Consider the following 23805-nt stretch of genomic DNA (forward strand, 5'->3'; position numbering starts at 1 on the left):
TTCCAGGAGCTGCGGTAAATGTGTGTGTGGTGTTCAAAGCATCACTAGCTGAACATGGCTCAATCATCAGAATGTGGCATCAAAAAGAAATGCAGTATAATTCAGATCTTATTATAAAATGTTCGCGTCTATTTTTGTGTATTTATTTCTGCTCAGACAAAATCATCACTGAGATTCTAGGTTTTTTTTTTTTTTTCTGCGTTTACTTTCGCTTTTGTTTCCGTCTTGGCATCAGATCAGGTGTTTTTTTACTGTAGTCTGTCGGTCATTGATGAGACATGCTGGTTCGGTGCAGGATTGTGACTCTTTGCTGACCTTTCTGAGGTGAGTTTCTGTCCGCCTGCAGTGACTGAGCTGCTTCAGGTGACTTCAGGCTCAGTTCGTGGAGGTGCAGTTAGGAGCGGATCTTGTCATGTGACTTGGGATCAAGCAGTTCATTGTTTTTACACGTCGATGACGGTTCCGCCATGTTAAATTTCTCCAGATAAAACAAAGCAGGAAGAAATCAATGGAACAAAAAGAGAAAGGAAGAAATTAGATGTTGGTAATCAAAGGATGGCAGACGGTTTCACATGGAAGGCAACATGCGTGCCAGTAAATAACACAACTCAAGCTAAAATAGATAAATGAAAGGCTAAATATAAATATCCTCCCAGTCGTTCACTTTTCATCCACCCCTCTGGCAGGCGGAAGAAGAAGTAGTTCCTACCTATCCTGAAAGTTTAGTTTTATAAATGTTGGTATAGGAGGAATATAATCCTCCCAAAGCTCCGATTAGTCGGTATTGTTCTTGATGTGTGTTTCAGTGTGAGAAACCACTCAAATGCAGTTATCTGTCTGTCTGTCTGTCCGTAGCTTCTGCCCTGCATGTTTTAGTTCTTTCCAGCTCCAGCACACACGATTCATATTAACTGAACTGTTTGTCAAGTTATTTGCATCCTGCTAACGAGCCATTCATTAGAGTGAGGTGTGTTAAAGAAGGATTCCTCTAAAACATGCAGGGTGGTGGTCCCCGAGGACCAGGATTGAGAAACACTGTTTAAACCATGTGACCCAGTATATTCAAGATAGAGCTTTATTGCAGCTGGTAACAAGCCAAACAAGACACGTCTTCCCTTCTTTGTCACCTCTTCGTTTATTTATATTTTTCTTTATTAAAAATATAAATAAAACTTTTTAATAAACAAAAATAATTTGAAATAACAAGATGTGAAATCACGGTAGCTCCAGAGCTGATGTCAAATATCCAACCTAAAACTGGTTTAACTACGGTCAAGTACTGGTAATGTATGAGGAGACTGATATAATATACTCACTGAATAAATAAACCAGATTTGAGTGTAAATGAGTAAAAATTTAGTTTCAGAGAACCTGACATGTTTTCTTTCTTCTGGACAGAATCGGAGTTTTCCAGCAGCAACATCATGGCGACTGCAGAACCTGGTGAGCCCAGTCAGACTCACACACACACACACAAAGTCACACACAACCTGGACCAAAGTACAGTATAAACACTGTCAGAGCTCCAACTTTACTTATCAGGAAAAAATAATTAGTTTTTCTAGTGTTTCTTAAAGTGTTTTTGTAAACTTTACAATATTTTACAAGATGATTTTTGTTCAAAGATTGAACTGATGTTGTTTCTATGAAAAAATAAGTGACAAAAAAGTAAAAAAAAAAATGTTTAAAGTGGGATTTGACTGGTGCGGAAACCCTAAAGTTCAGTGTTACGGTGCAGTTGGGAAAATGACGTAAATTATTACAAAAAGCACTGTTTTGGTTTTATTCTCAGACTGGATTAACAGCCAAACACACACAGAGCAATCTAACATGGCTAAATGATGGGAACCAATGAATAATTAAAACATTAATCTGTCTAAAGTAACTGCCAACATTTTTAATGAAATAACACCTTCAATCTATTTAAACACTATTTTGACTCCATGAACTTTTTACTAGCTGATCAGTCTTCTTCAGACTAAAGTGGTTCTGTGTTTGTTCCTCTCTTTTACTCATCCCCATAAAAGATTCCTTGGTCCTTGATCCTCCTTCATCTTTAACATCAAAATTACCAGATATTTACAGGTTTTCCAGTGGCCAAATAAATATTCACAGACATAACAATCTGGCCAGTATGAGCCACAGACAGCTTCTACCATTAACCAGCACCAGAGTGGAACCAGTTTCCGGCCCTGGAGTTTTATTTTTAAGACCAGCTCATCTCTTTCTGATGTGGGTTAAACTGGATAAATGAAACATCCGTTCACTGCTTACAACCCTGTAGTTTTTATTGTGAAAATAAAGACATTAATAAAAGAAATTTATAGTAAAGTTTTCTACACCGTCGTTAGTTTCTCTTTATGTCTGAGTTCATTTTAGATTTGAGCCACTGAAATGTTTTTCATTAAGTCCACAAATAAAAAGAAAATGTGATTTATTCAGAAATACACACGTCTGCTACAGCGAGACTTTAATTCTGATGTTTCCTTCGATGTTAAATAGAATAACTAAACGTCTCTCTGTGGTCAGCAGCTACACTGGCTGGACTGGGACCAGTCAGTTTACACTGTTTTAAACAACATCTCAGTTATGTAACATGGACGAGTTTTTCTGCGTCACTCTGAGACAAGATGGTCTTCATTTTGGTAATATTACATGGGTGGAAGAAGGTGCTCCTGGAAACCAGTTTACTGGAAACCTTAACAGTGTTTAGGCGTCTTTTTAAAAACAAATCTTGTAGTTTTCATGTTTTCCAGCTGCAGGATTCCGGACTTTGGTAGAAGGTTTGTGGAAACCACTTTCTGTAAGCTTCAGCTGAGTTTGTTAATATTTTTACAGGTAACGATGATGTTAAATCCCAACACCGCAGCAGAAGTCCCGACTTTCACCGTCCTTCCTGTGAGTGAAACCGAACGCCATAAATACAAGCTCTCCAGAACTTTAGTTGACATGTTTTGAGAATAATTGAGAAAACTTTTGACCACAAACAGAAAGGATGAATATATGATTTATTCATGAATTTGCTTTGGCAATAAGAGCAAAACAACATATTTTAAAAACATACATCAGGTTTGCTGTAATGTGCATTTTTCTGTTTAAAAAAGAAACTTGCATTGATGACGGTTCTGCATCACAGTAATAATTTTCCTTTGAAATGAATTAAAGTCAGGAATTCAGGACAGGATTTTCAACAATTAATAAATGGAAGCAATCAGTAGGTTGATTATCATGTTTTAACACCTTTACCTCAACCACACCATCACTGATCCATCTCTGTGTCCAGTTTCAGATCAGCCTCTGAAGCGCAGCAGCAGCTTTGACATCCTGCGTCCTAACAGTGAGTCCCACAGCCAAAGTCAAGATTAATCAAGCTTTTCATTATTTACACATCTCATCCAAAAGAGAAGCTGCCCGCCCTCCCACCTCTGCTGGGGAGGCTGGGCGGATGTTATTGCACACTTGAATAATGACTCTGTGTGTTGTCTTTGTGGGTTTTATTGTGGTCGACTGTTACAAGAAGACATGAGGACACAGTAAGCACAAGCGTCCACCATTTTCAGCAGCCGACACAGCTCTGAACTACGCTGTATATAAGTTCACACTCAACACTGGGAACGTTGCTCTAACAACAAATTTATACCTCCTGTTATGTACAGATCCTATTTAGTTACAGGTAAATGTTACAAATACTCACACGTAGGGCCCGACCGATATGGATTCTTTGAGGCCGATATTGAATCCGATATTTGTCAGGAAAAATTTCTGATTACCAATTAATTAGCCGATTTTTAAAAAGAAATATATAATGAATAAATAACTTCATTTTTGGTTCATTAACGCTTACACCAACAAAAATATGAATTACAGGCAGAACATTTTACTGTTTCACAAAATTTTCTCCTTATGTTTAACTTTACGACAGAAGAATTTCCAGAAAAATACAGCAAAGCATTAAATAACTGGAAAATTAAAATATATAACCTTAAAAAAAGTCAATCTATAAATGAATTGTGTAAATGAATTAATTAAATACATCTTGTTTTGTACGTCTTGCTGATACAAATTAGAAGTAGGTTAAAGTACCGGCAGAAAATGTGGTTGTGTGGGTGTGTGTATGTGGAGAGGCTCCGGTCTGGGGGCCCCTCTGCTCTGGTCCGGGTGGGCAGCTGCTCTGTCTGCTTTGGCTGTCCCGGGCTTGGTACTCTGTGGACCTGCTTGGCCTTTGGGGCCTCGGGCTCCCCCCGTCCCCCGCTGATGCTTCGGGGTGCGGCGTAATCGCGGCCCCCTTGCGGGTACACATTTCCTCCTTGTTGCATGGCCACACATGCATGTTAACACGTGCATGCTCACAAACGTGCTCGTCTCTCCATCCGCTTCTCACTAGATGTAGCTGATGTTTGTGTGTTGGTACGTTCATCTGCAGGTACGTTTGATGACTATTGTAATTTTTTATATCATCATCATTCTAGCTTTCTTTCAGTATCATGTAGTACTGTGGTAGTTTATGTTGTTTTTTTTGTGATATGTTCTGAGCAGCATAGACAACTGTTATTTTTACATTTTAATCCTGTCCTTTTATCCCTTTTTTCTCTCTCTCTCTCTTCCTCTATCTCCCTGTCAGGTTCGGCACTGACATATAAGACTAAAGAAAATAAGATTACAATAAAAATAATAAAAATATCAAGGGCAGCCATGTATATAACATGTCTCCCTTGGTAGAGCAAATCTGTCAAGCAAAATATGGCACACAGACCACCGTTCTGTATGTTAGGATGCTGGACAGGACAGGGTAAAGAAGAAAAAAAAAAAAAAAAGTACCGGCAGAAAAACAGGTAAATATGAGAGGAATCAACCAAAATATTAAGGCAACATTGTTTTCACAAGCCCCCGGTAATATGTGCAATTTTCAAGAACAAAAAACTTAAGTACAAAATGTTTACATGCAAAGTGGCATTAAATCTCTAAAAAATAATTTCATAAAAAAAAATGTGTAAATCTATAAAAGTAATGAAATGTATCTTTAAACATTTGCCCTTCAGTCTTGTATGTAAACATGAGATAACTTGTATGGGGGATGCAACATATAAACAATATTAAAATAAAACTCTTTAGACGAGCCCTGTTTTATTATTCCTAATACTGCCACTTCAGTAGAGGTGGTTGTAGTGCAGGAAGCACAGTTTTTTCCCTCCTTTGAGGGTGCAGCGCTTTTCCTCGTAAATGTTACCAATAATGTTAATTATGTTAAGTTTTCTGTGCTGCAGTGAATTAACCTCCTCCCCTCTGCTTTCACATCTCTCCTAAAATACACTTCAACTTGCAGCTGATGGAGTGATGAACAGTCGTTCTGTACTCTCAGATATATTTAATACACTTACATTATTTCTGCAGTTACTGGCTACTCGGCTAATGCTATGCTAGGTTGGGATGACAACAGTGATGCTATTGTTAACATTGACAGGAGTGCTTTAAGCTAATTTAGCACAACTTTAGCAATGCAGCTTAAATAAAAAGCTGAGCGACACAACGAAGCACACGTCACTCATCGTTACACACGGCAAACTGAGTTAAACTGAAACTGGAGACATGCTGAGCAGTTAAATTCACAACATTATTATAAACTTACCTGTCAACAAGCTCCACTCAGCCCACTGCTGTGATGTAACCTGGCTGTAGCTACTAGCTACCCCTGTTGAAAAGATAGGAGGATGAATGTGGGATTGAATGGAGTCAGAGCTCCATCTAGTGGACAAACGCTGCAAGGACCTCATTATGCATCACTCCGACACTTAACAGCATTTACTATTTATGAGAAAGTAAGAATAAATCGGCGTATAATCAGCAAAACAACGGCCGATATTGGCCATTTTAGAAAGGGCTAATATCGGCCGTTTTAATCAGCCTGCCGATTAACCGGTCGGGCCCTACTCACAAGTAAACTTTAGTTCCACTAACACTGACCAAAAGTTAGCTTAGCTGATAGTTTTATCAAGCTAACAACATTTTTTCTCAACATTTTTATTAAAATTTTCTAAGTATGTAAATAATACAATGTTGAAAGGGAAATTTGTTAAGTATACAAACAGTTCAAATTAAAAACAGTAATCCTGTCTGTGTACAGTAGGGGAAAAATAATTCAAGCTAACAACATTAAGCAAACTTCTGTTAACTACACACATTAACAACTACAACAGCCAACTTTCCCACACTCTCAGGGACTCATCTGCTATCTACTACATATGCATCCATGTGTTATTTGTGAATATTTACCTGTTACAGGAAGACATGAGAACACAGTAAGCACAAGCATCTGCCATTTTCAGCAGCCGACACGGCAATGAACTAACGGTGTGGCACACTGAGTCAGGAGTGCTCACTGTATGAGACACACCCTCCTGTGGTTAAAATGGCGCTGACGGAAGTCGGCGGCCTCGCCAGTAGCTCCGTCTTCTTTCTCCTTATTTAAGTGTTTTTTGCACTTTTCTACCCTTTCCTTTTCTTTCTACACGCGTCTGCTGTGTATTTATATTATATCCTAAGGATATGGAGTATTTGGAGAGGCAAAGTTGTAGTAGAATCCTTGTTTATTCTAAGGAGAAGCTACTCGAACTATGGACAATAGGGCGAGCCGGCATTGTTCACCCCATACCTGCAGAGCTGCGCCGCCCGTATCGCGGCTGCCGAGCTGGAGCGAAGCTAAAGGCCAAGCTACAGGCAAAGCGGTGGAAATACAAGCCCGCAGTTCCTTCGATAGTTATGGGGAACGTAAACTCTGTGTCAAACAAGATCGACGAGCTGGCCGCCCTCGTTAAGACCCAGAGGACGTACAGAGAGTGCAGTGTAGTGTGTTTCTCTGAAACATGGCTGAGCAGCAGCACGCCCGATACCACCGTGGAACTACCTGGATTTTACCTGGTGAGAGCGGACCGGGACTGTAAGCTCAGTGGCAAGAGGAAAGGAGGGGGACTCGCACTGTATGTGAACAACAGATGGTGCCACCCTGGGCATGTTACGGTGAAGGAGACTGTCTGCAACCAGGACACGGAGCTTTTAGCGGTGAGTCTCCGACCATACTACATGCCACGGGAGTTCTCCCACACCATCGCCATTGTTGTTTACGTTCCTCCACGGGCACACGCTGACACCGCGTGTGACGTCATTCAATCCGTCGTTGCCAGGCTGCAAACACAACATCCAGACGCGTTCGTCCTAATATCTGGGGACTTTAACCATGTCACACTGGACAATACATTGCAGGACTTTTATCAGTTTGTAAACTGCCCCACCAGGCAGAACCGGACAATAGACCTCCTGTATGCAAACACTAAGGATGCATACACCGCCATACCCCTCCCCCCACTGGGAAAGTCCGACCACAACTTGGTCTATCTCCAGTCTCAGTACAAGCCAAAAGTACAGAGGCAGCCTACAACCACCCGCTCCTTCAGGAAGTGGACCCCTGAGGCAGAGGAGGCTCTGAGGGACTGTTTCAACTCCACAGATTGGAATGTACTCATTGAGCCACACAGTGAGGACATTGAGGGGGTTACTCACTGTTTCACAGACTATGTGAACTTCTGCAGGGATACTGTTCTCCCTATTAAGACTGTGCGCTGTTTCCCCAACAACAAGCCCTGGATTACCAGCGACATCAAGGAGGTCCTCAACAGAAAGAAGAGGGCGTTCAAAGATGGAAACAGGGAGGAGATGAAGCAGGTACAGAGGGAGCTCAAGATTCGCCTGCGGGAGGCCAAGGAGTCCTACAGCAGGAAGGTGGAGCAGAAGCTGCAGCAGAACAACATGAGGGAGGTCTGGGAAGGGATGAAGACCATCACAGGCTGCAAGAAGAACCGCAGCACAGCAGAAGGGGACACAGAGAGAGCAAATCAGTTCAACCAGTTCTTCAACAACGCCCCCTCTCTCCCAACCCGCCCACCACCTATCATCATCAGCCAGCAGGAGGACACAGGCAGCGCCACAGCACCCATCACCATCACGGATCAGCAAGTCAGCAGAGAGATGAAGCGGCTTCGCCCTGGTAAGGCAGCAGGTCCGGACAAGGTGTGCCCGAGATTACTCAAGGCCTGTGCTGCTGAGCTGGGGGATCCCCTCCAGCGGGTCTTCAACATGAGCATCAGTCTGGGGAAAGTTCCAACCCTGTGGAAGACATCCTGTCTCGTCCCAGTCCCCAAGAAGCCACACGCGAGTCAACCAGAAGACTTCAGGCCGGTGGCTCTAACATCACATGTGATGAAGACCCTGGAACGGCTGATGCTCCACCACCTCAGACCCCAGGTTCAACACGCCCAGGACCCCCTGCAGTTTGCCTACCAGGCAAAGGTGGGGGTGGATGACGCCATCCTGTACCTCCTTCACCGGGCACACACTCACTTGGACAGTGGCAGCGGCGCTGTGAGGGTCATGTTCTTCGACTTCTCCAGCGCCTTCAACACCATCCAGCCCACTCTTCTGAGAGACAAGCTGCATAACATGGGAGCGGACTCACATCTGGTCTCCTGGATTGTGGACTACCTCTCAGAGAGACCACAGTACGTTAGGCTGGGTGGCTGCACATCTGACACTGTGGTCAGCAGCACCGGAGCACCACAGGGCACTGTGCTCTCCCCTGTCCTGTTCACAATCTACACATCAGACTTCCAGTATGAGTCTGAGCTCTGCCACATGCAGAAGTACTCAGACGACACTGCCATAGTTGGATGTATTAAGGATGGACAGGAGGAGGAGTACAGGAGTTTGGTGGAAGACTTTGTTGGCTGGTGCAGGGCGAACCACCTGAAGCTGAACACTTCCAAAACCAAGGAGCTGGTGGTGGACTTCAGGAGGAACAGATCAGACCTGAGGCCCGTCTCCATAGAGGGTGTGGAGGTGGAGTCGGTCAGTTCATATAAGTACCTGGGACTGCAGCTTGATGACAGACTGGACTGGTCAGAGACCATCAACGCCATCCACAAGAAAGGACAGAGCCGTCTGTACTTTCTAAGGAGGCTGAGGTCCTTCAACATCTGCAAGAAACTGCTGCTGATGTTCTACCAGACTGTGGTGGCCAGTGTCCTTTTCTATGCTGTGGTGTGTTGGGGAGGCAGCATAAAGAAAAGGGACGCAGCACGGCTGGATAGAGTGATCCGAAGGGCAGGATCTGTGGTGGGCACAGAGCTGGACTCTTTGGTCTCAGTGGCAGAAAAAAGGACCTTGGACAAGATCCTGACCATCCTGGACTCCTCCTCTCACCCTCTGCATAGAACTCTGAGCAGGCAGAGGAGTGTGTTCAGCCCCAGACTACTGTCCCTGACCTGCTCCACCAACAGACTCAAAAACTCTTTCGTACCCCGGGCCATCCGGCTGTACAACATCTCGCTGAGGGCGCAGGGGTCACAACCACAACCATAGTCTGAATAGTTTTTATGGACATGTGCCTTTTTCTCATTTGGAAGCACATTTGCTCTTATCCCATTCTGTTAACACTGTCTCAGCAGTTTTTGCACATCCTGCACTTTTTCACTCATGCACCATGTTTGGCTACCACCGTCAACATATGTACATACTTGATCACCTGTACAGTATATATGTACATAGACCATAATAATGGTCTTCTTTATCTACCGTTGCCTCTATTTAATTTTAAATTAGTCTAGTTATGCTTAAGTACTAACCCCTAATGTCAAGTACTAACCTTTAATGTATGTATATGCTACTGGATGCTTGAATTTCCCTCGGGATCAATAAAGTATCTATCTATCTATCTATCTATCTATCTAATAGAACAATTACTCATTTACTGTTCAAAGTCTGTGTGAGAACATAAAATAAAATAAATAACCAGGGGGGTAGCTTGTGTTCCACATCTATACTCTCACAATGTTCATTTCCAGCTCGGGTCCTCTACCACAGTCCTGGGAGCTTGAGGGTCCTATGCAGTATCTTAGCTGTTCCTAGGACTGCACTTTTCTGGATGGCAATGTCTAATGTTTCTCCAGGTATCTGTTGGAGCCGCTTCTCCAGTGTAGTGATCAATGTCCCCAATGCTCCGATGTACACTGGCCTTCACCTTCCAGGCTTTCTCCAGCTCTTCCTTGAGTCCTTGGTATTTCTCCAGTTTGTCATGTTCCTTTTTCTTGATATTTCCATAGTTAGGGATGGCTACATCGATCACTACGATTTTCCTTTGCTGCTTATTCATTATCACAATGTCCGGTTGGTTGGCCACCACCATATTGTCGGTCTGTATTTGGAAGTCCTACAAGATCTTAGCCCTCTCATTCTCCACCACCTTTGGAGGTGTTTCCCATTGTGACCTAGGGGTCTCCAGTCCATATTCTGCACAGATGTTTCTGTACGCTATGCCGGCTACTTGGTTTTGGCGTTCCATGTATCCTTTGCCTGCCAGTATCTTGCACCCTGCTGTGAGGTGCTGGATTGTTTCAGGGGCTTCTTTGCACAGCCTGCACCTGGAGTCCTGCCTGGTGTGGTAGATCTGGGCCTCAATTGCCCTGATACTCAAGGCTTGCTCCTGTCCTGCCATGACTAGCGCCTCTGGGCTGTCCTTCAGTCCAGTCCTCTCTAGTCATTGGTAGAACTTGTTCATATCCACCACTTCAGCTATCTGTTGGTGGAACATCCCATGCAGGGGCTTGCCCTCCCATGGTGGTTCCTTCTTTTCATTCCCTCCAGGTTCCATTGCCTGAGACACTCACTTAGTTCTTCATCCCTTGGGGCCATCTTTCTAATGTATTCATGGAGCTTGGATGAATCATCTTGGATAGTGGCCCTGATGTTCACTAGTCCTCAGACTCCCTCTTTGCTCTTAGTGTATAGTCTCTAGACACTGGATTTGGGGTGGAAACCTTCGTGCATGGTGAACAGCTTCTGTTTTTAACATCTGTGGTCTGAACTCCTTTGGCCAGCTTATTATCCCAGCAGGGTATCTGATCACTGGCATAGCTGTTAATTGCCCAGACCATGTTCTTGCCATTGAGCTGACCTCTAAGGATTTGCCTTACTTGTTGCAGATATTTGGCTGTGGTAGCTTTCCTTGTGGCTTCTTCGTGGTTGCTGTTTGCTTGTGGCATGCCAAGGCTCTCCTCAACATCTGCTGTTCTGCTATTGCTGGCCTCAAGGGTGGTCTGCCACAGCCTCATTGAGTTTGCAATAAAGACTGTTGTTGTTGAGTGTTGTTGATCTTGTACAGCTTCAGGCATTCCGGGATCCATGTATGTAGCATTGAGAAATAGGCTTTATGGTTATCAATCCAGGCAACGCATAGGTTTGTCTTGTCTGGCTTTGCAGTCTCAGGCAACAGTTCTCTCAACCAGCAGCTGGTGTTTGGCTTCTCTGGTACCTTTACTAATGCCTTTCCTTTCTGTGTTTCTGTCATGTCCATCCATGTGCCAAGTTAGCTGCCCGACAGGAGCCTCCATGTTGTGGAGAGAAAGAGAAAGTTATTGGCCGATAGTCAGATGGGACTGTTCCCTTCAGGGGATCTTTCTGTGTCACTATTATGTTATGCCTCCTTCTGCCATATGTTTTTCCAGTATTGTTCAGTTTCCAGCCTTGGTGGGTTAGTGTGTGGTATTACCCTTCTGCTGGGAGTACACTTTAGCTGGGTTAGTGGAGAGCAGCTGTTTGATTTTCCTGGCCTCTATTTCTCTTGTGTATCTCCTCAGTCGTGCAGCCAATGCTTGGAGTCTTTGTTTGGCAGTTTCCAGAGCTTCAGGTATGGACATCTGGCTGTACCTCTTGGGTACCCTTTTTGTGGTTGTACCCTTCTGGAGTTCTGACAGTTGACTAACTTCCCTCCAAGTTGCCTTGATTTTGGCTTCCAACCTCCTTCTCCAAGGTGCCTCCTTCTTGCCCTTCATATTTATGTTATGTTGGTCAAGCATCTCCAGGATCACTGCTGCTGTACTGTATATCAACTCATTGGTTTCAGTGATGGTCACAGTAGGGATTGTTCTTAGTACTGCATTCACATCAGCTAGAAGACTTTCTCGTGGTACTTCAGTCATTCTTGCTAGTCAGTGTCGGGGTTGACAGGATCTTTGCTGTCAGGTCAGTTGCTCTCTCATTCATTTCATTCATCACTGGGGCTTGGTACCCAATCTCTGGGGAAGTTAACTCCCCTTTCTGACCTATCGCTCTGGCTTCCCCTTGCTGTAGCATGTTGTATCTCTTCAGTCTCTAACTGTGATAGCAGTTGCTGTTTGCGACTGTTGGAACACTGAGTTACAAGTTGTTTCAATGTCATTATAGTATGTAGGTATAGAAGTGTCCATATATCCACCATTCTCTTCATGTAATCCTGCTCCCTAGGGTTACTAGAGCATTCCAACAGTGCCTTGTTCACATCTCCAATGGCATGTATTTTGTGTTCCAGTAGGCCTTTCTTGCCATAGTATCCTGGTTCCTCAGTACCTGACGTAGACCTTGTTTGACCGGGCAGTGTCTGAGCCGGTATGTCCCTCTGTTTGATTGCACTCATGAGGTGAGGTTAGGGAGTAACGTTAAGGGTCTTGCCCAAGAACCAAACTGGAAGGTGTTAATTTGCTCCATTGTTATATATCCCCTGTGGGATTCGAATGTGGGCCTCCCGCATGAGAGATAGATGCCCTTCATACACACACATCCATTTTCTACCAGGCGGGGTTGCCATTGGGTGTGTGTGTGTGTGTGTGTTGACATTTCAGCTGCTGTTGAAATAGTGAGGTTGATCTCAGCTTTCCACCAAAAGATACACTAGCAAAGTGGTGAAAAAGACCAGAATTCCTTTTTGCAATGCAAGATGTCGCTCCATTCAAAGTGAATGAGTAATGAAATCAGTCTGTAACAGAATTCTGTGTCATATGGTTCAGATGATGATTTCATCATACATCTTGATGTGATGTGCAACATAAATCTGAACTGGTTTTCTGTCATCTGTTTTATTCCAGTGTCTGCTCTCAGGATTGTACTGGTGGGAAAGAATGAAGACAAAAAGGCCAAACTTTTTAACTTCATCCTAAAGAATCCAGAAAATCATCTTCAGAAATATGTCCCAGTGAAACACTGTGTGGCCTCCTGTGGAGAATGGGGAGACGCTTCTGTCATCATTGTGAAATCTCCAGATATGTTCACTTTGTCTGAGAAAATGTTGATAAGAGAAGTGAAGAGGTGCAAGAGTCTCTGCTTCCCGGGGCCAAATGTTCTGCTGTTGGTTGAGCCTTCTGAGTCTGAGAAAAAAAAAGAAAAACTGAGGTCTATCCTGAATTTGTTTGGAGAAGATGCCTTCAAATTTTCTATGGTCATCCTGGCAGAAAAGAAGAGTGAAGCAAGTAATCAGCTCATTAAGGAATGTGGAGGAAATAAGTATCAAATGTCTGAAAATAACCATCAACAACTAATGGAGAAGATTGAGAGCATTGTGCATAAAAACAAAGGAGCCTTTCTCACCATCGAAGGAGAGATAAGAATACTTACATCTGAACACATGAAACCATCTTTAAACCTGGTTGTGTTTGGGAGGAGAGGAGCAGGGAAGACTTCAGCAGTCAAGGCCATTTTAGGTCAGACAGAGCTTCCTTCAGCCTCCAGCTCATCAGAGTGTGTTAAACATCAGGGAGAGGTGTGTGGACGTTGGCTTTCCCTGGTGGAGATGTCTGCTTTGTATGGAAAGCCTCAGGAGGAAGTGATGGAGGAATCATTCAGGTGCGTCTCCCTCTGTGAACCTGAGGGGGTCCACGCCCTCATCCTGGTCCTACCTGTGGGTCCCCTCACTGATGAAGACAAGGGAGAGTTGCGGACCATCCAGAACACATTCAGCTCTCAAGTCAATGACTTCACCATGATTCTGTTCACTGTGGAGTCAGATCCTGCAGCTCCAGCTGTTGTTGACTTTATTCAAGGCGATAAAGACATCCAGGAGCTCTGTGAGAGCTGTGGAGGAAGATCTGTTGTTCTCAACATCAGCAACAACCAACAGGTGGCAGATGTGTTAAATGCTGTGGACAAAATTAGATTATCAAAGCATAAACCAACCAGTTTTACAACAGTAACATTTACACTTGCACAGATAAAAAAAGTTGTACAGCAAGAGAAAAACATCACCAGCCTACAAGCTAAACTTTCACATCTGAAGGCACTGAACACAGTCACAGGTAATTATCATCTTCAAAAACATGTCATAAACTAAAGCATACTCTGCATCTCACTCTTCTTCTTCTTCTCCTACAGATGATGAGCAGCAGCAGAGCTCAGAGAGTCTCAGGATTGTGCTGATTGGGAAGACTGGCAGTGGGAAGAGCTCCTCGGGGAACACAATCTTAGGAAAGAAGGTGTTTAAAGCTCTGCCGAGTCAAACATCAGTCACTAGAACCTGTCAGAAAGAGTGGAGTGAAGTGGACGGTCGTCCTGTTGTTGTGATCGATACGCCCGGTTTGTTTGACACATCTCTGTCTCATGAGGAGGTTAATGATGAGCTAGGGAAGTGCATCAATCTCCTGGCTCCAGGACCACATGTCTTCCTGCTGGTGTTACAGATCGGCAGACTCACAGAGGAGGAGAAGGAAACTTTAAATCTCATCAGGAAAGTTTTTGGGAAGAGTTCTGACAAGTTCACCATCATTCTTTTCACAAGAGGAGACTCTCTGGAACAGGATGAGCTGTCAATTAAAGATTACATTGCAAAACAGTGTGATGATTCATTTAAGAAACTAATCTCTGACTGTGGACAAAGATACCACGTGTTCAATAACTTCAGTAAAGACAACCGCACACAAATCAGTGAGCTGGTAACGAAGATCGACAACATGGTGAAGGATAACAAAGGCCGTTACTACACCAATGAGATGCTGCAAGAGGCTGAAGCAACGATAAAAAAGGAGGTGGAGAGAATCCTTAAGGAAAAGGAGGAGGAGATGAAGAGCCAGAGAGAGGAACTTGAAAGAAAACACAAGGAAGAAATCCAAGCAATGCGAAGAAGGATAGAAGAACAGGCAACAAAAACCGAACGGGAGAGAAAACATAGAGACAAACAGCTGAAAGAACTGCAGGAGGAGATCAACAGGCTGGCTCAGGAGAGGAAAAACGAACAAGAAATCCGAGCTCATGAAGACCGACTGAAGAGAAACGAAGAAGAAAAACAACACCGTGATTTACAACAAAGAATTGAACAACTGGAGCAAAAACTAAGAACTGAGTCTGAATCCAAGGAAATGATTGACAGAGAACTGGCAAATTGTAGACAAGAAATGAGAAAGCAACAGGAAACATGGGAGAAAAAAAGGGAAGAATTAAAGGAAAAACAAATGCAAGAAGATTTAGAGAAGCAAGAGACACTCAGGAAGCTTCAGGAGAAATATGAACACGAAAGGAAAAGATCTGAATGCGAAAGAAAAAAAGAGGAAAGAATGAGAAAAGAACAGGAGGAGAAAGAACGGAAAGAGTTAGAGGAGAAATATAGGGGAGAAATCCAAAACCTCCAGAGGGGTTTTGAAGAGAAGGCCAGAGAACAGGCAGAACAATTTAATGAGTTTAAAGACAAAAAGGAAAGAGACTTTGCAGCTCTGATAGAACAACACATGGAGGAAGTGTTGAAGCTGAAGGAAGCCGAGCAGCTGAAGCAGCAAGAACATGAAAGATTTAAGGATCTGTCAGAGCATAAAGAAAAAGATCTGAAGCAAAAACTGGATGAACTGCAGAGCAAACATAAAGGAGAAATGGTCGATTTAATCCTGGCGCTTCTCACCGAAAAGAAAGAAAACAAGAAAAGAATTAGGTCTATGCAGCAAACACACAAAAAGGAGGTGGAGAACCTCAGAAAGCAACTTTCTGCTGAAAACAAACGACAAGAAAATGAACAAATTGAAAAGTTAAAGAAAAAACACAGAAAGGAAATTAAAGACTTTGGCAAAGAGTGTTCAACCCAGAACAAGGAAGACCAGAGGATAGAAAGAAACAGGATGTCCATCAAGCATGACCAAGACGTGAATGATTTGAAACTGAAGCTTCTGAATCAACAGCAAGAAAACACGACAGATCAAGTCAAAGTGTTGGAGCAAAAACACCAACAACAACTGAACCAGTTCAGACAACAACTCCTGGAAGAAAATCAAAGAAATGAAAAAGAGAAAGTTGAAGAACTTCAGATGAAACACAAAAAAGAAATGAATGAGTTTAAACAACAAGCTGAGACCCCACATGGAGACGTAAACAGGGAAGAGCTGGATGAACTGCAGAAAAAGCACGAAAAAGAAATAAGCGAGCTGAAAGCAAAACTTTTGGCCCAAGAGGAGCAACAGTCCTGCTGCATCGCCTGAGGAAAGCTGCCGGTCTGGGACCAGAGGACCTGAGGAAAGCTGCCGGTCTGGGACCAGAGGACCTGAGGAAAGCTGCCGGTCTGGGACCAGAGGACCTGAGGAAAGCTGCCGGTCTGGGACCAGAGGACCTGAGGAAAGCTGCCGGTCTGGGACCAGAGGACCTGAGAAAAGCTGCCAGTCTGGGACCAGACGACCTGAGGAAAGCTGCCGGTCTGGGACCAGAGATGCACAGCATTCCTTCCAGCTTCCTTTACAATCACTCTGCACCTGAAAACTCCCTTTCAGACTTCCTGGTTCACCACATTCTTCTGGAGGTCCTTCTCAGATAATCTTGGAAGTGAATATATCATTTATTGACAATAACATTCCAAAATACCACTGTTGGTCTATAAAGCTTTAAAGGCTAGTACTAAATTACGTTTCAGAGCTTTATGTCCCCTCTAAGCTAGCTTAGCTCATCAGGTAAACGTTCGCTTTATGTCTTTACATTTCATACTCTTCAATGAAAAGCAGCTTTTGGCGTTAATGCACCTTTTATGTGGAATTACTCGCAGATCAGCTTTAATCAAATGAAACTCACCTGTTAATGCTGCATTTGCTGCCTTTTGCTTTTCCTGGATGTCAAACTTTGCAGTTGACTTATTGTGTTCTTATTTTATGTTAGGGTGTTCATACTCATGCACATGTTTAAAGCAGATTTTGATGATTTAAATAAAATTATATAAAAAATGGATCAAAAAGTCAATGGACTCATGTCCTGATTGCTTTGAAAAAAAAGCTGTCCTTGGGGCCTGGGGGCTGGTGCTCACTGGGGGCGGGCAGGGGGGCCACTGGGGGTCCGGGGCGGTTGGGGGGCTGGCCTGGGGCTGGGCGGCCGGGTTGCTGTGGTGGGGGCCGGGCGGTGGGGGGGGGGGGGGGGGGGGGGGCCCGGGGGGCGGGGGGCTGCCTCCCTCCAGCTCGGTGGGCCCTTCCTGGGCCTCGGGGGGGCTTGGTCGCCCTGGGCATGCCATCGGGGTCGGGCTGATCCGATGTCGGGCAGGTACCCTTGGGATTACAATGTGTGTTGGGTCTAAGGGAGGGGTAGGGGGAAGGGGGGCGGCGGGGGTCCTGGTGGGCAGTGGGGGGGATTAAGGCTCATGGGGGTGGAGTCTGCTCTCCTTCTCGCTCTCTCCCCTCCCGCCGGGGGCTCCTTCGGGGAGGATGGGGGCGCTGTGCCTTGGACCCGACCAGGATACGTGTGTGCAGCCTGGGGCTCTCTGGTCCCCTGGTGTGGTGGCGTGGGCTGCCGGGGGTGGGTGGGCGTTCGGGGCGCTCATGCGTTGAGCTCTTGGCGGGGCCGGGCCTTTGCCCCTCTTCCCTCGGGTGGTCTTGGGGAGGCGGGGGCACCTACAGCGGCCAGCTGAGGAGTTGGCTGCCTGGGACGGGGATCGCTCTCCCAGTTGTGCCCCTCCCCGAGCCCCTCTCCTCCCCCGCCACCCCACATCATACACACTACACATAGGGCACTGTGGGGCGGGTGGAGGCGGTGGGTTTGGCTGAGGGGTCCCCATTGCGGGATCCCCCGGTGGACCCCTGCGACTGCCCGCCCCACTAGATTTTAATCACAACCTAGACATCAATATACATTTAGGGCCTCGGGGGGATGGGCACATGGGCTGTGGGTGGGCGGACAGGAGCCACCGAGGTGGCCCTTCCTCCATCCCCTCCCTTTGTGACCTCTCTCCCCCCGATTTTATTTACATGTTAGACACTACCACATTTAACAGTACTGCACTACACACATAACACACACTCACACACACTGAGGGGGTCCTGCTGCCTGGCAGCAGTGGGACCCATCACCATCTCATGGCTCCTTCCAGTTTTTAATTGCATTATAAATAGCCCATACTCATGCACACACGACTCAGGCTGGGGGGCAGGGGGGCGGGGGTCTTCCTACGCCCTCGTGTCCCGGGATGCACTCGGGGCTGCGGGGGGTGGAGGTTCGGTGCCTGGGGGGTAAAGAGGGTTTTTTTTTTGTTTTTTGGAGGGGGGGGACCTGCGGACATGTTCTTGTCCCTGGGGTGCCTAGCCTTGGTGTTGGGTTGGCGTGGCCCACGGTGGTTTTGACCGCCCGTCGGGTTCCTGGGTGGGGCTCTGCTGGGGGGAATGGGTGGCCCTTGGGCCTGTGGGGCGCCTGCCCTCCGTGCGGCCCGCACCGCAGCGCCCGGCGCCCGCTGGACCTGCTCGCCATCGCCCTGGGCTGGGGGGGGGTTCCGGTCTGGGGCCCCTCTGCTCTGGTCCGGGTGGGCCGCTGCTCTGTCTGCTTTGGCTGTCCCGGGCTTGGTACTCTGTGGACCTGCTTGGCCTTTGGGGCCTCGGGCTCCCCCCGTCCCCCGCTGATGCTTCGGGGTGCGGCGTGATCGCTGCCCCCTTGCGGGTACACATTTCCTCCGTGTTGCATGGCCACACATGCATGTTAACACGTGCATGCTCACAAACGTGCTCGTCTCTCCATCCGCTTCTCACTAGATGTAGCTGATGTTTGTGTGTTGGTACGTTCATCTGCAGGTACGTTTCATGACTATTGTAATTTTTTATATCATCATTCTAGCTTTCTTTCGGTATCATGTAGTACTGTGGTAGTTTATGTTGTTTTTTTTGTGATATGTTCTGGGCAGCATAGACAACTGTTATTTTTACATTTTAATCCTGTCCTTTTCTCCCTTTTTTTTCTCTCTCTCTCTTCCTCTATCTCCCTGTCAGGTTCAGCACTGACATATAAGACTAAAGAAACTAAGATTACAATAAAAATAATAAAAATATCAAGGGCAGCCATGTATATAACATGTCTCCCTTGGTAGAGCAAATCTGTCAAGCAAAATATGGCACACAGACCACCGTTCTGTATGTTAGGATGCTGGACAGGACAGGGTAAAAAAAAAAAAAAAAGCTGTCATTTTTAGCTAACAAGCAGCAATATATCTCCAAATAGCTTAAACCTAGCAGTCCAAATGAGCCATGCTTAGATGTACAGCAAGCATCAAAGTATTATCAGCTCCTCTTTGATGACGTAGTGGGAATTTCTAAAATTAAGTCTTCACTTATTCCCATGCAAGTTTACACCCATCTGAAACCGTGACATCCTGCAAATCGGGCTCTTGGCTCTGCCAGCCTGGGCGTCTGGTGCCCAGCGGCTGCTGATCATGGCCGGCCGGGGCGTGTGTCCAGAGCCTGCAGGGAGCTATGGCAGACCCAACAACTTTTTTCAACTTCTGCACAACGGCATTAATTTCAATCAGGTATGTCGGCAGAGGGACGGTTTTGATTTTTAAAAAAAAAACAAAAAACAAAAAAAAAAAAAATAGACTGCAGCCCTTGAGGACCAGAGTTTGATAACCCTGCTCTAGCACTGTCATTAAAGACATTAAAATTAAGAAGTTAATGAACGAGTTCAACACTGCATGTCTATATTCAGCTTTAGTTACATGTCAGGGTGACGAGCAGAATAACCAGAGATGTAAACAAATGTTATTTTATTGGAGGTCAGACTTGAACAGTGGTTAAAACATTTCAGGTTACAATGAGCTATGTGATATGGAGAAGCTGTGTCATACAATCACAGCCGAGATGGCATCAAGGATTCTGGGAGGTGACATGGGGCTCAGGACCATCTGGGTGATCACTACTGTTCGAGCGTCTCAGGACAACTTCCCTAAAACTGGAGCAAGGCATTTTCTCGAGTTTATTTAGAACTGAAACTAGGATTCATCTTGTATGTGGCATGTTTTAGTCTGTTCACAAGACAAACCAGACACTGTTGAATAAGACAGCGACGAGCACATTAGCCACCAGCGTGGAGGAGAAGCAGCTTTAGAAACACTTGCGATGGACGATGGCCGGACCAGACTCGTCGTACTCGCGCTTGCTGATCCACATCTGCTGGAAGGTGGAGAGGGAGGCCAGGATGGAGCCACCGATCCACACAGAGTACTTCCTCTCTGGAGGAGCGATGATCTAAAAGTGGACAGTTGAGACAGACATGGTTTTCTTGGGGAGGTTTTAGAATATCAGAACATTTCTGTTTGGTCCTCTGCAGGAGAAAATACTGCACCTTGATCTTCATGGTGGGCGGGGCCAGGGCAGTGATCTCCTTCTGCATGCGGTCGGCGATGCCGGGGTACATGGTGGTACCTCCAGAGAGCACAGTGTTGGAGTACAGGTCCTTACGGATGTCCACGTCACACTTCATGATGCTGTTGTAGGTCGTCTCATGAATACCAGCCGACTCCATCCCTGGAAACAGAAGTGAGAAATCAGCTTCATCTGAAGGTTAAAGATGTTTGTGGTCTGGTGAAATATGAATCATTAAGGGGGCTGAGTGAGCATTCACGTAGCAGCCATGAACCTCCAAGTCTCCAAATTTGAAGTAGCTTCAATGTTTTCATTATTTGAGACTAGGCCATCTTTAGAGGTGGAGATGCAGCTACAACGTCATGCTCAGTTTATCAAGACGGACTGTTTTAAAATGACAGGTTCTCTTGACGCTTGCCAGTTTTATAAGAATGTTCAGTTCCAGTAACATAGCTCATGAAAATGATTGCATTAGAAGCATCAAGCACTTATTTGTAGTTTGTGCTGTGAATCGTAGTTTGAGTGGTCAGATTTTCAAAGTACAGTTATGTCCTCAAAATCAAAAAGGCTCTTTAATTACAAAACAAAAACCTTTCTACAAAGAGGGAAGGGCCAAGAGAAAGATGGAGTTTGACGTTAATATCAGGCCACACCTGAAACTCTGATCTAGTCGACTATTCTGACTTCCTGTTTCTACAGAACTGAAAGGCAGTGTTATCTGTGACAGACCGAGGAATGAAGGCTGGAAGAGCGCCTCAGGACAGCGGAACCTCTCGTTGCCGATGGTGATGACTTGTCCATCAGGAAGCTCGTAGCTCTTCTCCAGTGAAGATGATGAAGCTGCCGTCTGCATCTCCTGCTCAAAGTCCAGAGCCACGTAGCACAGCTTCTCCTTGATGTCACGGACGATCTCACGCTCAGCTGCAGTTCAGAGGGTTACAGGTCAAATATAAAAGAAGCTCCACAAATATTCAAACATCAGTTTGTTCGAAAAGAAGGGAGGGTGGGTCATACCCGTGGTGGTGAAGCTGTAGCCTCTCTCAGTGAGGATCTTCATCAAGTAGTCGGTCAGGTCTCTGCCGGCCAGATCCAGACGGAGGATGGCGTGAGGCAGAGCGTAGCCCTCGTAGATCGGCACAGTGTGGCTGACACCGTCACCAGAGTCCATCACAATCCCTGCAGGATAGATTCTAGTTAATGCTGAGCTGCTTCACTAAGACCACTGTGTTGTGTTTAGCTGCAGCTCAAACTGAGCTTTTGCAAGCTTTTGTATGGGGCATGAGCAACTGGTGTTCAAAATTTCCTTCGGGATTAATAAAGTACATCTTATCTTCTTTAGAAGAGTTTGACATCTGAGAGCTTTGGTCCACGTCCACTCACCTGTGGTACGACCAGAAGCGTACAGAGACAGGACGGCCTGGATGGCCACATACATGGCAGGAGTGTTGAAGGTCTCAAACATGATCTGGACCAGAAAGACATGAAGCGTCACTTTGCAACGTCTGTAAAGTTATTCAGACATGGTTCTTTCCAGATACAAAACCAGCAAGACACTGCAGCTGAAAACTCATTTCTGTTCAGGAGTTTCTGGACCAGTGTGGGTCAGTCTGATCTCACCTGTGTCATCTTCTCCCTGTTGGCTTTAGGGTTGAGCGGAGCCTCGGTCAGCAGGACTGGATGCTCCTCAGGAGCCACACGGAGCTCATTGTAGAAGGTGTGATGCCAGATCTGCACAACAGGACAGCAGCTTAGTGTGACCACAAAACAGACTTTAAAGTCAAAGATTTAATTAACAGCAAATAACTTGTCATATTACTTCTTAGTGATAGATGGATACTGTGATGCCAGATATTTGTTAGAACTCAAACCAATTAAAACTCCAGATCACACAAGAAATTTTTTTTTTAAAAATCATAGAACTTTGCTTTTGTCAGAGTGTCACACAGTGAATCCTGTAGAAAAGCCAGTTTGCACAGTCTCACCTTCTCCATGTCGTCCCAGTTTGTGACGATGCCGTGCTCGATGGGATACTTCAGAGTCAGGATGCCTCTCTTACTCTGAGCCTCGTCTCCCACGTAGCTGTCCTTCTGTCCCATCCCCACCATCACACCCTGCACAAAAATACCTTCAGTCACGTTGTTACACGTCCTGAGCTGCAGGCGATGCTCATGGTGAAGTGTGTACCTGGTGTCTGGGGCGCCCAACGATGGAAGGGAAGACGGCTCGTGGAGCATCGTCTCCAGCAAAACCAGCCTTGCACATACCGGAGCCATTGTCAACAACCAGGGCAGAGATGTCGTCGTCCATGTCTGAAAGGAGACCAGCATGTTCACACAACTCACATTTATCTTCAAGTAGCTCTAAGATGCCAAGACTTAAAAAAAAAAGAAAAAGTTTATCAGAAGAGCAATGTTCTTTGCTATGATGTCTCAAAGCATAACCTTTCCTCCTGCATTTATTACGTTTTTTTCCCCATTTTTCCCCCGCAACCTCTTAATTACCATCAAACAAATATTCATGGTAGTCTGTATGATAAGTAAAATGTAGAGTTCAGCTCAAACAGCAAGTTTTCAGCCAAGTCTTCACCTGAATACCTTTCCTTTCAACACAACTGACCATTTTTTCAGAGATGACAGGGCTAATCCCTGCAAAACTAAAGACTTTTAGCAGAACTTTAACCGGATTATTGTGATATTGCTTCTACAGAGTCCCTAGTTTTATGGGGTTCTTTTTTTTAGTGAGAAGATTTCTCCCTGGATCATACATAAGAATCTAGTTGTGCAGGAAATCTTTCACGTAATTCTTCTGGTTTTAAATCAAAACCAGATCTAACCATCCCTCCATGACCGGCCTACAACCTGCAGTAACTCTGAACTTGAACCTAAATTACTGCTGTCAACTCATAGAAGAGAGACGCTCTTACCTGTTTCAGGTGAGTAACGGGTGTGGCTGCCGGTGTGTATTTGTGCTCCAGCTGTGCTCAATCACTGTAACATCACCAGCTACCGCGCGCCGGCTTTATTCGCGCTCGCGGGACATCTGGCGTTGTCCATAGAAGGTAACGTTCTCACAGCCGGCGCTCTGATTGGTCCAGGTGTGCAAGATACGCGTGTGTCTCTGAGCTCGCTCCTTGATTGGCTACAGATGGTGCCTGTCAAGATGGATCCTGTTTATCCTAGTAAAAAAAAACAAACAAAAAAAAAAAAAAAAACTGTTTTGACTGAACTCTGGCAGGGAGGGAGGTTTCTGATCGCTCCTTCACAGAGAGCTGTTCCAGACTCATCTGAATGGACCAAATAAACCTGAAAAGATCTCCTACAAAAAACGAATATGCAAAAGAAAAGACTTCTTAAATCTATCCATCTGTGTATGTGTAGAACAG

At 45.3% G+C, this 23805-nt stretch overlaps 2 protein-coding genes across 3 annotated transcripts; one reads left to right on the forward strand and one right to left on the reverse strand.

Moving 5' to 3' along the window:
- The first annotated feature begins 235 nt into the window (after nt 1-235).
- LOC121649138 (golgin subfamily A member 4-like) lies at nt 236-17052 on the forward strand. Of its 2 annotated transcripts, XM_041999734.1 has the most exons (7): nt 236-324; nt 1399-1443; nt 2839-2898; nt 3284-3337; nt 12945-14147; nt 14224-16308; nt 16375-17052. In XM_041999734.1, the coding sequence occupies exons 2-6, from the start codon at nt 1425-1427 to the stop codon at nt 16305-16307; spliced, it is 3420 nt and encodes a 1139-aa protein (XP_041855668.1). In that variant the 5' UTR covers nt 236-324; nt 1399-1424; the 3' UTR covers nt 16308; nt 16375-17052. The 2 variants fall into 2 exon arrangements, with proteins under 2 accessions (XP_041855668.1, XP_041855667.1); XM_041999733.1 differs by having other exon boundaries at nt 14224-17052.
- Nucleotides 17053-19810: 2758 nt separating this feature from the next.
- On the reverse strand, nt 19811-23491 carry LOC121649111 (actin, cytoplasmic 1-like). Its single transcript, XM_041999683.1, has 9 exons — nt 23347-23491; nt 22608-22732; nt 22406-22534; nt 22041-22151; nt 21804-21888; nt 21438-21599; nt 21153-21344; nt 20404-20585; nt 19811-20306 (listed from the first exon to the last, which is right to left on the reverse strand). The coding sequence occupies exons 2-9, from the start codon at nt 22728-22730 to the stop codon at nt 20163-20165; spliced, it is 1128 nt and encodes a 375-aa protein (XP_041855617.1). The 5' UTR covers nt 22731-22732; nt 23347-23491; the 3' UTR covers nt 19811-20162.
- Nucleotides 23492-23805: the final 314 nt, after the last annotated feature.

The sequence above is a fragment of the Melanotaenia boesemani genome, chromosome 11 (genome assembly GCF_017639745.1).
Source record: "Melanotaenia boesemani isolate fMelBoe1 chromosome 11, fMelBoe1.pri, whole genome shotgun sequence".
In the NCBI taxonomy this organism is placed as follows: domain Eukaryota; kingdom Metazoa; phylum Chordata; class Actinopteri; order Atheriniformes; family Melanotaeniidae; genus Melanotaenia; species Melanotaenia boesemani.